This window comes from Cydia fagiglandana, chromosome 3 (genome assembly GCF_963556715.1).
Source record: "Cydia fagiglandana chromosome 3, ilCydFagi1.1, whole genome shotgun sequence".
Classification (NCBI taxonomy): domain Eukaryota; kingdom Metazoa; phylum Arthropoda; class Insecta; order Lepidoptera; family Tortricidae; genus Cydia; species Cydia fagiglandana.
This window is the reverse complement of record NC_085934.1, coordinates 6,794,710-6,811,227: the sequence shown is the minus strand read 5'-3', so window position 1 is coordinate 6,811,227 and position 16,518 is coordinate 6,794,710. Positions and strand designations below refer to the sequence as shown.

The 16,518-nt window shown below is 38.8% G+C and overlaps 2 protein-coding genes across 2 annotated transcripts; one reads left to right on the top strand and one right to left on the bottom strand.

Moving 5' to 3' along the window:
• Positions 1 to 2,431: 2,431 nt before the first annotated feature.
• Positions 2,432 to 5,427, top strand: LOC134679932 (uncharacterized). The gene is made up of 6 exons (XM_063538882.1): positions 2,432 to 2,679; positions 2,750 to 2,883; positions 3,388 to 3,643; positions 3,822 to 4,063; positions 4,456 to 4,811; positions 5,257 to 5,427. The coding sequence occupies exons 1-6, from the start codon at positions 2,664 to 2,666 to the stop codon at positions 5,264 to 5,266; spliced, it is 1,014 nt and encodes a 337-aa protein (XP_063394952.1). The 5' UTR covers positions 2,432 to 2,663; the 3' UTR covers positions 5,267 to 5,427.
• A 58-nt stretch (positions 5,428 to 5,485) lies between these two features.
• LOC134679930 (uncharacterized) lies at positions 5,486 to 16,250 on the bottom strand. The gene is made up of 8 exons (XM_063538878.1): positions 16,132 to 16,250; positions 13,499 to 13,635; positions 13,033 to 13,297; positions 12,739 to 12,950; positions 12,439 to 12,661; positions 9,236 to 9,531; positions 8,733 to 8,876; positions 5,486 to 5,888 (listed from the first exon to the last, which is right to left on the bottom strand). Exons 1-8 carry the CDS (start codon positions 16,145 to 16,147, stop codon positions 5,805 to 5,807), a joined length of 1,377 nt encoding a protein of 458 aa, XP_063394948.1. The 5' UTR covers positions 16,148 to 16,250; the 3' UTR covers positions 5,486 to 5,804.
• Between the last annotated feature and the right edge of the window lie 268 nt (positions 16,251 to 16,518).

Below are 16,518 nucleotides of genomic sequence, written 5' to 3'. Positions count from 1 at the left end.
TACAAATTTGTCACAGAAAATATCTTGCGATTATTTCGAGATTGGCGATAAGCACGATTATTATATTTTAAAGTGTAATATTGAAGTGTAAGCCTTCGGCTCGGAGAAGGTGGTTTATGAGTGATACACGCAACGGTCGGATATCAATTGTATTTTATAATTAAATGTGCGGTTTATATAGGAAAGCATTTCCTTTGTTCTTTACACTAGGTCTAAAGTACAAGGTTGAGGAAATGTAACATTATTTTTATGCTTGCAATATCGTATTACATGGTATCATATTACATTTGGAAAATGAACAATTAATTTATTAAATCGATTCGCGGTGGGTGGTCAGCTGTGTGTGAGTCACTCCATGCTACACGTCCTTCCTTTTTTTTGAGACAAAAATACATAGTTATGTTTGTTTTTGTCTTTACATTATTATGTGTATTTTTTTTTTGTTTTACTTATGCCTATGGGCTACACTAATACATCATATATGTAAATGATATGGGATTATACATGTTGAAATCATAGTTTGCTATAGGTATTTAGGTATTTAATATCTAAGTTTACACAAAGTTAACTTATGTCTATAGATGGCTTATACAATGTAGTTTGGTGCTAAAATTATGTCTGTTTTTTTTTTTATACAATCCTTATTATTGAGTTATGGTTATCTAGAGGTGTCGGCATGATATATGCCGGGTTTGTTTGTTTGCTCTGGTCCTTATACGGTTGGGAGTCCTATTGTCTGTGTTGTTATGATATTTGTTACTTGACTCTATTTCAATACTGAAGATAGCACTTTCGTATGTACTGTATACTGTTGGGGTTCAACCGTATTTTTTTTGTTCATATAGGTTGGTCGTATTGAGTAAGTCGCCTGGCAATTGGAATATGAACAATTAATTTATTAAATCGATTCGCGGTGGGTGGTCAGCTGTGTGTGAGTCACTCCATGCTACAATATAATAAATTCGCATTCTCTCTGGAACCACTGGTAAGTAGCTTAAAAAACGTCAATTCACCGTTTAATATTGAATTTAAACAACCGTCCACTGAACAGTTATAATAACTTTTTTTTGTTTCTCGATTATTGCACAAAAAAGTTCACAGAAGCGTGTCTCAAGCGGATGGCACTCGCGCTCGCACTGGTCCCAACTGGTCCGAGATATCGTGTCTGTGAGCAGTGTCTATGTGTGCGTTGCTCGAGCGCACTTTGTATGTAGATTGATTTCTGTACCTATCTATTTTGTGCTTTGGACAAGAGGCATGGTTTATGGTTTATGGTTTAAGAATTTATTTCTCCAAAAGAATTATAATTCACTTACATCAGAGAAATACAAACAAACATTATGTACATTATTTACAAAGTGCACGAATAACATAAAATATAATCTAAAACTAAACAAAGCAGCTTATTTATTTTAAAAGTGGGTATTATACAGTGCGAATCGGCAACTGGTAACAGTACCTACAGTGAAATTGTCACCGCGCGAGCGCGGGCGGACCAGACTGTCGCGCAGTCCAGCGTAACGTGACCTAGACGTTAATAAAGTGAGCGCATTCGTCGGCTGTTCCGTGGGAAGCGTCGACGCTGTCGACGCGCCCTACAAGATTAAAAATACCTGCTCAAGTGGGCCCTGAGTTTTCCGTTGATGAGGAAACTGTGCCAGAGGTTTTTTTTTTACTAGCACTATAAGGCCCACTTGCACCATTCCACTAACCCGGGGTTAACCGGTTAAAGCAGGAGTTACCATGGTTAGCCATACAATTTGACTCTAGGTTAATAGTTTAACTGCTTAACCCCGGGTTAGTGGAATGGTGCAAGTGTGCCTAAGAGTGTCACGGCCACTTGGGCAAAGGCCTTCCCTCTTTCCCGCCATTTGTTCCTATCCGATGCACACTCCCGCCACTCTTTACAAAATGTATCAAGGTCGTCCCGCCACTTCCGGTTCCTCTGCCCCGAGAACCTGTAGGATCCAGCGTTGAGGATAACTAAACAAACTATTATCATAGACCCCGTTTCATATCAAGGTAAGGTAAGATATTAAAATATATTAGTATTATTACATGACAATCGTAATGGTGTAACTGAGTGTAATAAGTAACTGCAACTCATATATATATATATATTATACTACTCTTTGTTGCAACTGCACTTAACTATCTAGGAAGATTTTTTGTAGGATCCCAGTAGGACGACTGAAGTGTTTTAGCATAAAATATCGTGATAAGAGTCGAACCCAAAGAGCTATTATAACTTACTACGTTAATGTCTCAAAATGGTTCTTTGCACCATGTGCAATACTTGATTGGAAAACGCAACGAAATCGATTGTGAGTATTATATTCTCTGATCGATACCCACTCGATACCAAAGGAATGCTATTTATTTGTAAAAGGTACATCACTAGTTTGTCATTCAACTGTCATTATGGTTTTTTGTCATAAATAAATAAAACAAAGTGAACATAATAATAATATTTCGGCTTATTGTATTTAAATGTTCAGAGTTTATGTAATAGTAACATTTATTTCATATTAATATTATTAATTCTTGTATTGTATTACCAGTCATCAGCAGCGTAAGCTTAAAAGTCGGTAAAGCACAAGTTAATAAACATTTATTCATTTAACTGGTGATACAGTACTTTTCCTTCTTTTTTCTTTATATAAATGGGTGATTTAGTGGGTAAGTTATATGGTATACAAACATATTTATTTATATTGTTATTGCTCCTAATAAAAACAATGTTATTTAGAGATCACGACTTGGCCGAAACATCTTAATGCTTTCTACAAAATCACAAGCAATGCCCTGGCATTTGAAGTTAAAGCTGCAGGAAATGCTGCCCTAGGGCTGTCTCGTAAACCGGCCAACAACTGCGACTTTTGGGTAAAATATTCACACTTATTTTTACTTATAATATTTTGATGTTCCTGTTAAGGGAATTATCTTTAAGGGTAGGTTGTTTAAGAGCTATGCTATTAAAAACTAATTCATTTCATAGATCCGCAAATTCAGGAGCTAGACCATTTAATATAAGATACAGGTAGCTATCCCTATAATGTGTCTTTTTATCGGGTGATGCAGCATGAAAAGTGATGTGACAATGTGGACACAACAAAATATTCTTACCCAGTCAATGAAATCCTAATTACAGCCACATCAAGAATTTGGCTAAATCTCAACTTAGACCAACTGTGTTGCTTAACTTCAAACTATGGTAAATCCATTTGACCCTCTCAGCAATCTACCTTATTACTTTTTTTACTACCAAAACCGCATAATCTGATAGATGGATTTCTAGTAAAGGACCCGAGTTTGGAGTTAAAAAGCTACTCAACTAACCACTCAAAGTCTCTAAAGTCTAATCAAATTTGCTTATAATCCATTTAGATAGTATTGGGGGAAGGCCAGCGATGCTTTATCAAGAAGATGAGCAGTCGTCACTGTGAGTCTGCAAGCACACCTGGCATTCTAAGTGCCGATGAGTACCACAAGTTCTGGCTAACCTGGTGCAACGGCTGTGTGCGACTCGGCAGAGATGGATACTCTGATCCCATAGTCTCTTGTATCAATGATGTGCATGACATGAAATATGTCACATTCTCAGTTGTTGAGCAGAGGAATCCTGTGCACTGGAGGTTTGAAAGTAATTGCAACCATTATATGTCTATAAATTATGCTTTATTTTTATGCATATGCATGCCTGAAAATAAGACATTATTTTTTTTAGTTTTATTAGTATTTCTTCAACTCAAAATTTTCAAATATTTTGATAAGCCAAACAAATAGTATTGTGTTTCTAATTATATTTTTGAATGTTTTAGTACCACCATCAATAGAAAAGACCAAATTCAAGCCCATAACAGGTAGTGAGCTTCATTGGGTCACATATGAGCCTGGGCGAGATCTGCCTGAAGAGCTGCTAGTGGGCGGATTTGAGAAGGAGAACCTGTACATCGCCCGAGCCAAACACAGGGGTTCATTGACCCCTGGGAAGTACGTACGGTCCTTAGGCAAGGCTTATATACCTTGGGGAGGACAGTCTACTGAGAAACCAGAGTTTGAGGTAATTTTAACATAGATTGCTCATTGTAAATCTTATGACAATGAGATAAGGTCTCTGGTCTACTTGTATCAATGGTCCAATAACCCGTGGAGCGCCCCAGAATTACTGTAGCATGGAACTCCTATACTAATTACCAGCACATGTATTACCACGGGATAAATGTGGTTTTAGTACACGGAGTACACCATAACATAAATAATATCTTCTGAAGTTATGATTGTCATGTTGTGGCCAACTAGTGTTTGTTTGAGATAAATCCATGCATGTCCTATGCACTTTATTTACCTATTAATTCGAATGCATAGAAGTCAGAACTCCCTTTTCAGTAACCAAATATTACAAACAATAAAATTATTCTTCCCTAGTTTATCATTAGTTCATCTTAATTACAGCTTCTCTGTGGCTTTGACGGATTTTGGGTTCCCACCTGTGACGACAAAATACCAGTAGGCGCGTTCATTGCCGGCTATTCTGAAGACAACCTCGAGAGGCTCTACATCGGACGCGCGTTGTACGAGGGGCACCTTATCCCTGGCAAAGTAGCCCCTTCACACAAAGTTTGCTACATACCCTATGAAGGCAGAGAAATATCCGTGAAAAAGTTCGAAATTTTGGTCTCTCCGAAAGAGAATGACAGATGTGTTAACAAAATATTCGTATCGGACAGAGTGTCATATGTGCAGCCAGATATTGAAGAGTATGATGTGCCAGACTCCGATTACTCTAATGAAACAGACGAGGAGAATGTGTAAGTGTTTAATACATATTATTTTTTCGATACAAAATTACAATCACTTCCCTTTATGGCCGAAATCCATTTGTGTAAAATCACAAAGTTACAAGTTACAATTTATCAAGTTCAAACCGGCAACACTGGTCAACCTCAACGACCCTCCCGAATGTATGACTGATGTTGCCAGTTAAGAAAAATTTTAAACTTGAGACTTTTTCTGTCAGCCAATTAAGAACTATGGGACATATTTTTGAATAAATTGGCTACACCCATGTTTTTACAGTTGACTGTATTTATAGGTAGAATATGAATAGGTTATTTAGTATTGTGATTTACCTATACTCAAATCAATTATTTATGAGTTCGAGACAGTGTCTGTATGCCTTTTTATTTTGTAATAACTTACCAATTTAATTCTTAACCCATATGTACTGATAAAGACTGTTTGATTTATTTGCAGTGCTTTCTGAAGATCCTGACGACTGCCCTGGTTTTCTTCAGATGATAGAATATTTTAACTTTATTTGAAAAGGGAACATTCGTACTTAAAACCTAGTCCGGTTTTCAGTTGGTAAGTTATTCTGTTCGATCTCAATAAGTTATTTATTAATAAAGTTGAATTTGAGTTAGAGTTACATCTTATTTCTTATAAATAACACTTATAATTCGGGTTAAAAGAAAACAAAGTATAAATTTAAAATAATTTAATAAAAATATAATATTAAACATGTAAAAACATGATTACAATAATAACTATAATATTATGCAGTGCAATAAACATAGTCATAGCGTGGATAACTGCTTACAACTCATTGACTCACAAGCACCAAAAACACGCCAGCGTGGATTCTAATTCTTAATTAAGCATCCTGTGGGGCCACAAATTTTGAAATCCGACCTTAGTGTACAATCATAAAGTCGAAATTTGAATGTACTTTCGTGGGACGCTTCAGTGTGGAATAGTGTATAAAGCTGGCAACACTTTCAACATATTTTCGACCTTAACACTTAAGCCACAAGGATCTCGTAGTCGGGGAAGCCGAGCTCCTGGCCCGCGAAGGCGATGTAGCAGGTGCCGTGCGACTGCTGAACCTGAGGAGGGAAATTAATGCTATGAAATGTCAAATCAGAATTTTCGTAAAATCGTAGGTAGGTAAGTACTTTATATGTTCTTTATAGTAAGTATACTCGTAATTTATCTAGTTTTATAAATATGCACGTAATTTAATAAGTTGGTAATACCTATAAATGTATAAGTATGTATATGCTGTGTACCTTTAGCATGCGACTACCTAGACAAAAGTGCTGTTGGACAGCTGAATGACACGAATCATGTCTGTTACTGCCATCCAACGAGTGGCGATATCAAAGTTTCAAACCCTGTTCGCCACGGTAATTTGCTTCTAGCGGCACGGAAGCGGAATTCACACCAGGCGGCGTAGCACGGTCGCGTTTTTATCCCTTATCACCATGCCTGTCACGTTCTAACAAGTATGTTAGTGCGAAAGGGACGCGCATAGTGATAGTCGATAAAAATGGAACCGTGCTGCGCCCGCAGGTGTTATTATGATAACTGCATAAACAAAGTAGCTAAAATGTTAGTTGGTTGGTAAAGGTCGCGGGAGTCCGCTGGATGCGGGTGGCGCAAGACCAGTCATTGTGGCACTCTTTGGGGGAGGCCTATGTCCAGCAGTGGACGTCCTCTTACTGATTTTACTGATGATGATGAAAATGTTAGTGGGTACATATAGCTAAAATGTTAGTGGGTACAGGCGCGGATCCAGCCCTCAAAAAAGGTTGTGGTCACAGCCACTCCAAAATCCGCCAAGTGTGAGTCGAGGGTACCTGATGATTCACCGACCAATAAATTCGCAGAGGGATCGCAAGCCATTTATTTCAGTCTATACACACTTAGATGGATAACTACGCTAAAAAACTCCTTCAGCTGTAAATTAAAAGCTGGCATTAAGCTAGAAATAATTGCCCCTGTTAGTAAATAATCTATATTCTTGCAAATAATTAGGGCTCTGTATTCAGCTGGGGTACCTCCCCTAATGATTCCCCGACCAATTTTTAGTAGATTGTCGATTCGCTTACAAGTAACAGTCTTACAACGTTTCGCCGAAAATGGTTTTGCTGAGTCAATTATTCGTAGATGTAACTTTAAGTCGACTAATTTTTGGTAGACTCTGGTTTCACATAAATGATTCATTTTACCTGTGGACACTGTCGGTATTTAAAGAACTACTAACTATAGACTACCATCGTGAACTTAAAAAAAAATGCATTTTTTGGGTTCCGTAAAAGGAAAAAACGGAACCCTTATAGGATCACTCGTGTGTCTGTATATCCGTCTGTCACAGCCTATTTTCTCCGAAACTACTTGACCAATTAAGTTGAAATTTGGTACAGATAATAAGGCCAAAATCTGGAAAATGTCCACATGTAGAGCAGTTGCCCCTACACTTAAGTAGTCGGAATTTTACCAAAAATGGCATGCGATTTTTTGTAAGGTCTATGGAACCCTTTCCATAGGTACCCATACATATAGACCTGCGCTCTAAAACTCATATGACAGTCAATTAAAAGCTGAAATTATTTTAAGAAATTGTACAAAAATTTCTGATTGTTTAAATTTAAGACTCATTAAGTTAACAATTTAAGAAAATGCTGTTTTTTCTGTATCACTATAATAATTTGAATTGTCAGCTGATATAAATAATTAAATACGCGTGTATGACAGCTAGGAGTTCTATTTAACTACTAGCTGTTGCCCGCGACTTCGTCCGCGTGGACTCTTATCTTGAACATTTTACGTCTTGAATACTATAATTTTCATCGATGCAAACTTTAAAATACAAACTTTTAATACAATGTTAATGCCCTTTTACCAAGTTTGAAGTTTCTAGCTTGAAAAAAATGTTTGATATTCATACAAACTTTCAACCCCTTTTTCACCACCTTAGGGGATGAATTTACAAAAACATTGAAATTAGTTTTCTTGTATTTTAATTTAATACCTTTTTGCAAAGTTTCAAGTTCCTAGCTTAAAATAAAATTTGCACTCCAAGACGAACTTTCATCCCCTTTTTAACCCCCTTAAAGGTTGAATTTCCAAAAACGTTGCAATTACTATTTTTTGTAATCGGCTATTACGTCTTTCTAAGAAGTTTCAAAGCATTTGTAGTGGATTCAAACTGTCAACCCCTTTTTAACTTTGTTAGGGGATGAATTTTACAAAACGCTGAAATTACTTTTCCTGTCTTCTAATAATATCCTTAAATACAAAGATTCAAGTTCCACACTCGAAAAAATGTTTGATATCCATACAAACTTTCAACCCCTTTTTCACCACCTTATGGGATGAATTTTCAAAAACGCTGAAATTAGTTTTCTTGTATTTTAATAATATATCTTTTTACGAAGTTTCAAATTCCTAGCTTGAAAGAAAACTTTAACCCCATACAAACATTCATCCCCTTTTTAACCCCCTTAGGGGTTGAATTTCTCAAAATCGCTTCTTATCTCTTGTACACTTTATAAATGCAATCTGGTGTGCAAATTTCAACTTTCTGGCTTTTGTAGTTTCGGCTGTGCGTTGATGAATCAGTCAGTCAGGACACTTGCATTTATATATATAGATGTACCTAGGTACCGTGTTTCGGCCAATGGTTAATTTACTCGGGCAATTTTGACATTCACCAAACGATCATTCTACGAAAAGTGAATCTGCGTATCGATCAACTCACTACTCTGCGTACTTATACCTAATGAAATTCTTCCAAATGTTTCTCTGCCAAAGCGTCTATAAAACAAAAATCTACTCGGGGAATCAATAGGGCACCCTATTAGGGTTGTGGGCATGCCCACCGTGCCCACAACGGTGGATCCGCGCCTGAGTGGGTACATATAGCTAAAATGTTAGTGGTTACATACCTTGCCAATGGTGAGGCTGCCCTCGTGGCGCACGCGGCCCACGTACAGGGGCTCGCCGTCCTCGGATTGGCCGGCTTGGAACGCGCCGGGCGGGATGGCGGAGCCGCTGGAAGGCACCCAGTTGTTGGGGCCGCCTACCAGCACCTGAAGGTATAGGTGAAAGTTAACAACACATCTCATAACGCTCGGAAAGGAGACCTATTTATTTGTGCCAAAGATAAATTGAAATAGAGATTTACTGGCATGGTAAATACAGTAGACGAGTAAAACTGTTAGAAAGCGATTTGACTTTGATCATTATTCTTTCAAATACAAAAAGAAAAAATCATGATCAAAGTCAAATGGCGTTCTAACAGTTTTATGTTCTGTCGAATGATGGCAGTAACAGTGGCTACATAATTTACTTTGACAGTCCGTCTCTATACACTATATTCTCTTTGTTTGTACTGTATAGGATATACATACAAAGGAAGCACTATGCGACAAAATTAACCACAACCAACCTGGTACTCGTCCTTCCCGTTCTCGACTCCTCCCCACGGCACGTACGCGCGGCCGTGGCTGGAGACCAGCTTGCCGGGCAGCTGGGCGCCCTCGTGCCGCGCGCGCGCCACGTACATGGGCTCGCCGGACACGTCCTGGCCGCCCACCACGGCGCCCGGCGGCACCTGCCCGCCCGCCGCGTCCACCCACTGGGCGCCCCCTGGCCCCCCGACCGGGCTCGCCGCGGGGTAGCCCGCGCCGGGGTAGCCGGGCGGCGACGCGTACAGCGCTGCCGCTTGAGGCGCGGATGGAGGCACTGGAGAAACGAACTAGTTGTAGTTTCCTGTACCGTGAGGTTGTTCAACGTGCCAGGAGCGTGCCGTATGGTAAAGCGATCTTAAGACGAGGAATGGCCCTGTGATGCCAATTAAGCGTTTGAACTTGTCTTGCTAATAAATACAGTAAATATACGGCCCCTAAGCTGTTTACTTTACCGTACGACTCGCTTATCGAACATGGGTTCTGTTAAAATTAGCTACTATAAGGTAAAAGTACGCTCCACCGAACGCTCAATATCCGTCCGTATCACCGAATTTCTTCTATTTTAGGCTATAAGTCGATTATTTACAGCTGATATTTACTTGCGTATTTTTTTTCCACGAGTTAAATACCTATCCCTTCAACTATGCCTCAGAGTCGGCCAATTTGTCCCGCAGTTGGGACGTGGCAACTGATCGAAACGGATCGTTGCTCCCGATTGCCACTTTGTATGGGCAACCTTAAAGAAATCGGTAAGAAGTTGCGTATATTTCTTAAGGTCATAAAACCTTTTAAATTTATTTCTGTGTTTCAAAGTATGGTTTTTCAGTGTGACTACTTAATTAGTTTGTGTATTTTAGTAAATTTAATTAATTTAGTGCAGTCATATTATCAGAAATTAAGCTTAATGTCAGTTCGGTGATGAGTACACCGACAATTTGATTGGAAGGTATTATCGAACAGCGTCCGAAATCAGGGAAAGTGTATGTTTTTGAAATTATTTTTTTAATGGTTGATTACGAACTATTTAGATTAACTACCAAATTCCACAAATAACTTAATGTATTTGTAATTTTATGAGCAATTGCCGAACAACAATAACCTATATAGATTATTATAAAACTGCGTTTGAAATGTTCATGTTTTACGACTTTTTGGCATCAAAATAAGGTTTTTGGCAAGACTATTATCAAACAATAATTTTAGATATTTTACGTCAGTATTAACAAGAACTTTATACATGTACGGTTTTGTAATGGATTCAAGTATTAAATTTAATGATAGATTTGTAGTTATACCACATTGATTACGATTAAAATACTATTTTCAAAATCCGTTCGCGAAATAGGTTCCACATATTTTCCATGTTTCGTTCACCGAACGGCCGTTCGGTGAATGGTACCCATGGTCTCTGCTACCGAACTCATGTTTGCGTAGGCCATGTTTCTATTCGACGTTCATGAGAATATCATCCTTATTACGATAACGGCTAGGTCGATATTTATATGTTTATTTTTTGTGACCATTATTTCAATGCCAGCGCTTTTCAAACTTTAAACATACTTATTGGACGCCTGATAATAGTCTTGGAATGTGGACAAAAAAACTGAATAGGATAATAAAAATAATGAAGCATGATGTTCAAAAATTTTTTTTAGATTCCTCTCGTCGTAGGCGATTGTGATTTTTTAAACTTTTATCTTTTGTTATGAAATTCCGGGGTTCACATACAGGGTGGCTAAAAATTAACTACATTCCCATTCCCAGCGAGGTTTTGGGATTATACTGAGCAACTTTTACTATGGGACCAACTCCGAAATCGTGAAAAAAAATTTACCCTTCCATAGAAAATGGACCAGCCAAAATTTATGAAACAGCCAAATTATTTTATACATATGCGTACATGTTTTATGATTGTTGCGTACCTTACTTACTGACTTATTTTTCAAAAGAATTATTTCAATAAAAAAGACACGTCAAGATCGCTTACCATCTTTATAATGCTAAAAAACGAAGCATAGTAGGGATTTAATAGTGAACTACTGAAGTTTGAGCACCACTCAACACCATATTTTCATACAATTATTTCCTAGTTCGGTAATGCGGGCTCCCTATTCGGTATAATGTGCAAATCACGTTTCTTAGTTCGGTAAACGGTACAAACAAGGAAATTGGAAGAAATGACTTTAAAAATGTTTTTAATACACGTCCAATCATTTCAGTAATTTATAGGTATGTTTAAATGAGGACAAATTTATCTATGTTTCTATTTTAGTATTGAACATATTCGTAAGAAAATATCAGAACGAATAAAAAAATTAAACGTAAGTCTAGGGCTTAAGCATTCGGTGAAGCGTACATTTACCTTAACCAGTTAATTTGCTTGCGTGTGATGTTTAAATATTAGTGACGAGGTGAGTATTTGTGAATATTGTGACGTGATACAGGACTGATTTTTGATATGTAACTTCGTTAAAAACCAAGACATCCGTCTACCTGATATTCTAAAATAAGTGGACATGCAATTAATATTAATATCACTAAGTACTTATTGTTACTAAGCGACTACCTTTTCTGTGCCTTAAAAACAGGATGAAAGGTTAAAAGAACTGCAACTCAATTCTAGCAAGTAATTTTCGATAGCTTAATTTGGAACGCAACAGTCATACTAGTCATAGTACCTAACAAAATTTGCTCTACAAAATTCAAAAAACATTTTTGTTTAAACCATGCATTAGGTAACTAAAATTTCATCGGTTATGTTATGAACGTATTTAAGTATAGACAAATACGTTGGTATGTATGTTGGTACATACTATGGGTGGGTATAGCTGGTGCATTGCATCTACAGTTCAAGCTGATTAACACAATGACTTGGGCAAGATAGGAAGAAACCGCTGTTAACGAAAACATTCTAAAGCGAAGAACAAAAGAACGGAAGAAAGCTACAAATAGTAACTGTCAAAATGTACCCAACGTACCACACAAATCACTCCAATGCACCGATGTAACAACGAAACTCACTAGTCCCTTTATAACGTATAATTAAGGAGTTATTAGATTACAAGTAAAGGTAGATATATTATTATATCAGCCAATAAACTAAACATCCATCGAACGTTAATAATTTTGTATCGTGCAGCTATTGAACAATAAAGCGTCAATTTGGAAGAGGAGACTCAACGTTGCCCGCCGCGTGCGGCGAAGTGCTTGATGCGCCACTGGCCGCGCGCGCCCCAGCCCGTCCGCACGCCGAAGTGCGCGATGGGGAAGGGCGAGGGGTCATGCCACTCCAGCAGCACGCCGCCAGTCAGCCCGTCCCGCACGATGAGGCGCCCGCATCGCCACTCGATCAAGAACTTCTTAAACTCGTTAGGATTCATCAACCCCGGCGTCGGGACGGTCACCTACGAACGTTTACCATTAATAGTGGCACAAATCCACATCGAAAACAAACAACGACCCACAACGAGTTCTACGCTACCTTGTCTGGCTGTTGCCTGCAGTACCTAATGACCGACTTCGTGTTCTCCCAACCGCCGAGCATGATTTCGTACATGGGGTCGGCCTCCATCGGCGCGCTGGTCAGACAAATGTGTGCGTTGTGGGGCCCGCGGTAATCAAACTCCAAGCTTCCGCAGGCCACCGGGCCAAATTTATATTCTAACTGGTCCGGAGTATTGAATTCTGGCGATTCTGCGCGGATAAAAGAGTAAATTTAGAGTCGTTGGGTACATTTCGTCCACAGTTGCGCTGGGACTTCAGGTCGATGTAATACCTTCGATCTTCCAAGTGCCAGTGGCGCCCCAGCCGGTGCAGACGCCGACGAAGCCCACGGCGAAGGGCTCGGGGTCCTGCCACGACAGGAAGGGGATGGCCTCGCCTTCGCGCCCGGCGGAGATGATGCCGCCGTCCCAGCGGACCCAGAAGCCGCGGAATTCACCAGCGTTTAAGATTCCGGGTGTGTCTGCTTCAGCTTTTTCGGGTTTGGTCCTGTTTCTTCTGATTACGCTCTTTGTGTTGCCCCATCCTCCGATAAAGACCTGGAAAGTTGCGTTCATTTGATTGTAAAAATTGATGATAAAAAATTATGAGTGTGTGTGTCACTCACTGTTTCCGTGATCAATGTGGGTAAGTAAGGACATGCAATTCACCAAGGAATAATTTACGGGGTTCCAACCTTAGATGAGAAACCATAGGAAGAAAATGTTGCTATGAAGAAAGTAAATACTTAATGTAAGTACCTCATACATAGGGTCTGACTCCTGTGGGTTGGTGGTGAGCGCGATGTGAGCGTCGTTGGGCGCGCGCACTTTGAACTGCACGGAGCCACTGGACACCGGGTAGAAATGGTACTGGAGGTTGTCCTCCGTGGCCACATCTGAAATACAGGTAATTAACATGAGTGGCATTGGAGGCAAACCACTAAGGTAGGTAACAAATGTCAGTTTCGCAGTATTACATTAAAAGCGACGGTAGGTAAAAATTACCTAAAATTTAAGAAAGCAGTGTAGGGAAATGTATTTTCTTTGCTGATTACTATTGTAACATAAACTTTAGAAGCACATTGGTTATAAAGTACCTAAACTAAGCCAGATAAAGTAGTCTTCGACACCTATTGTCGTTGACCTATTTAAGTATTTGTAAACCGTATTGCAACAAATTAAGACCTCAGTACTAAGATAGGTGTGTTGTTAGGAACTATTAGTCAATGTCGTTAAATATAAGCTATACACGTATCTATTCCATAAGCATTCGATGTTTGTTGCAAACTCGAACCTAAATGCATTCATAATAAAAGCAACGCACGCCTTCTAGTGCTAACGATATTCTAGAAGCGTAGGCATGTAGACTTTTCACTCTTATTTGGTTATTCGCTGCCATTCAGGGCCCGATCGACTCGGTAACAGAATTCTAAATTTAGTAAGTGGGCATGTAATAGTTATTTATACAGCTATGGTATGCGGGTGAGTGGCTCCATACGCATTCCAACTTTAGTCTACAGCGCCATACTTTATAAGTACTTAAACAGTTTTATTGATTTTTCGTGCTGACTAATTATTGATGTTATTGCCTTTATATTATTGTACTGGCAGGTATGCAAATATCTACCTACATTTTGATAATTCGGCAATAAGCATTCCTCTGCGTATGGCGCGAACGGCTAGGTGCTCGTTAAGTCGCGGGAGAGGTCAGACGGTGATGTCATCCAATAAAATCTCGGCGTCGTATCAGGGTGTTGTACGAAATATGGAGCAATCGATAAGCGTAACGCGAAGGTGCCAGGTCTTGACTAGGTTGTATTGGAATTTGGAATGTTCGTGACTAGTTAAGGCATATATTTATATATATGATGTATGTATGTATTGTTGCTGATGAGCAATGCCGTGACTAAGGGTGGCAGAGTAATCAATGTTAAGGAATCCTTTGAGATCAGCCCGTTGACCAGGAGACTGACTACTGGAGGTTAGTGACTAATTATTTAGATAATTACGTAAATGTATAGGATCTAAGATCTGATGAATTTAGCTATGACATTGCTTTCATGATATTACAGGTAAGACACTGCTGTTGCGATGCATCATTTTATTAATTTAGGCAATTATATGTTTGACCTCTAAAATAGCAGAGGAACAAATATTTAATGCTAGTTGAATGCTAATGTTATTGCCTTTATATTATTGTACTGGCAGGTATGCAAATATCTACCCACAAGGTAAAAATAGTTAGGAGGAAAATAACACTGTTCTTAGGAATGCATGTCAAATAATTAAAGAATTTATAATTATTTTCTGACTTCTCTGTGTCATCTGCTAAAAACAAGTGCTGTCTTATCTAAATTGGGTAGGTAGGTATGTTCATATTAAATAAATCGTACAAGCTGCGGGTTCAGTCCAGTACACGCGGCAGGATATATTAAACAAGCCATTTAGAAAATAAAGGGGCGGATCTATTTACAGTCAATTCCTCAGATATTGGTAAATTGAGCTAGGCGCAAACCGATGTCATCCTAGCGTCCTACAATCATCAATAACGAGCGAGTAGGTTGGTTGGTGATCTCATCTTACGCTATCAACATCTGTGTAAAGATCTAGGTATCAACAATGTCACAGAGCGTGGATAAAAACCGGCTAATTGAGTGCTATTTTGTAGCTGACACGCGAAATGTCGGCATTATATCTACGTGACAACTGAAAATAGTTTGCGAAGTGCAACTTCCCACACGGTTCGGCAAATATTTACAGTTTGCTCAGTTTTTTGTACACCGCCTTAATTAGATAGGAACTGAGCAGGTATAATGAGCAATTCATTATACAACGTATCGTATGAACAGATTAACTACTTAATGCAAACAATCTATCATTAAACATTTCGGAATACTTTAATCAGGTGCATGGGTGTAGCTCATAAACCTAACGGCATCGACGTTTGAAATTTTTAAGCGTGTGGGAGCCATTTCAAAACCTTGCTCATTGAGCCCCGGACGTTTATGTTTCTTAAAGTATAGATGGTGTAGAAAATATTCTTGTTCCTAGATCTAACTTAGGAACTAACGAAAATAATTGTATTGATTCCACGAATTTTGTGTGCCGCAAACCACGCCCGGAGTCTGGCCTTGCGCCAGAATAAAGCCGGTTGTTATTTGCGGTACCGGCTTCAATCATAATCTAATGAAAAATACTAATTATTCTACCTGTCCAAATCTATAGAATCGTACAATGTCATACGGCGTCAATCTATCTAAACAACTATCTGCCACACTGCGTAAACAACGGTATTTGCGACTCTTATTATAAAATTAGAAATATTTTTTTTTATTTTAATCAATGGTTGGGTGATAGGTATAGGTAATATTGCATATGGTAAACTGACTCACCCATAATGTTAGACATGTTGATCTGTTTAATTGGAAACACTGTACGAACGTTGGTGCGGCGCGAGTGCTATTTCAAAACTGACGGGGCCGCAGCCGCGACAGACGCCGGCGTCCACGTAACTTCAGATGATGTCATACTAAACGTTAAACAAAAACAAAGTGAAAACAAACTGACCTTGGGCTCACTTTAACTCGCTGGACGTCACAAAAATACTGAAGGACATTACTCTCCTAAAATGTGAGTTAGACGCTGTGAAGTCAAATTACTTGACAAAAGAACAGTGCGAGGATCTTATTAATCAAGCACAGGTAAATAAGACTACTAAAATATCGATGCCGTCGTCGTGTTTCAGAAATGTAAATATGACAAGAGGCGCATCGTGCCTA

Bases quoted from the DNA above. Each gene is read 5' to 3' on its own strand.
- LOC134679932 (XM_063538882.1), top strand. The intron at 3,644-3,821 runs GTAATTGCAACC...TGAATGTTTTAG, and splicing joins TGTGCACTGGAGGTTTGAAA to TACCACCATCAATAGAAAAG. The intron at 4,064-4,455 runs GTAATTTTAACA...TCTTAATTACAG, and splicing joins CTGAGAAACCAGAGTTTGAG to CTTCTCTGTGGCTTTGACGG.
- LOC134679930 (XM_063538878.1), bottom strand. The intron at 12,662-12,738 runs GTAGCGTAGAAC...AAACGTTCGTAG, and splicing joins GCAGGCAACAGCCAGACAAG to GTGACCGTCCCGACGCCGGG. The intron at 9,532-12,438 runs GTTGAGTCTCCT...TCGTTTCTCCAG, and splicing joins CGCCGCACGCGGCGGGCAAC to TGCCTCCATCCGCGCCTCAA.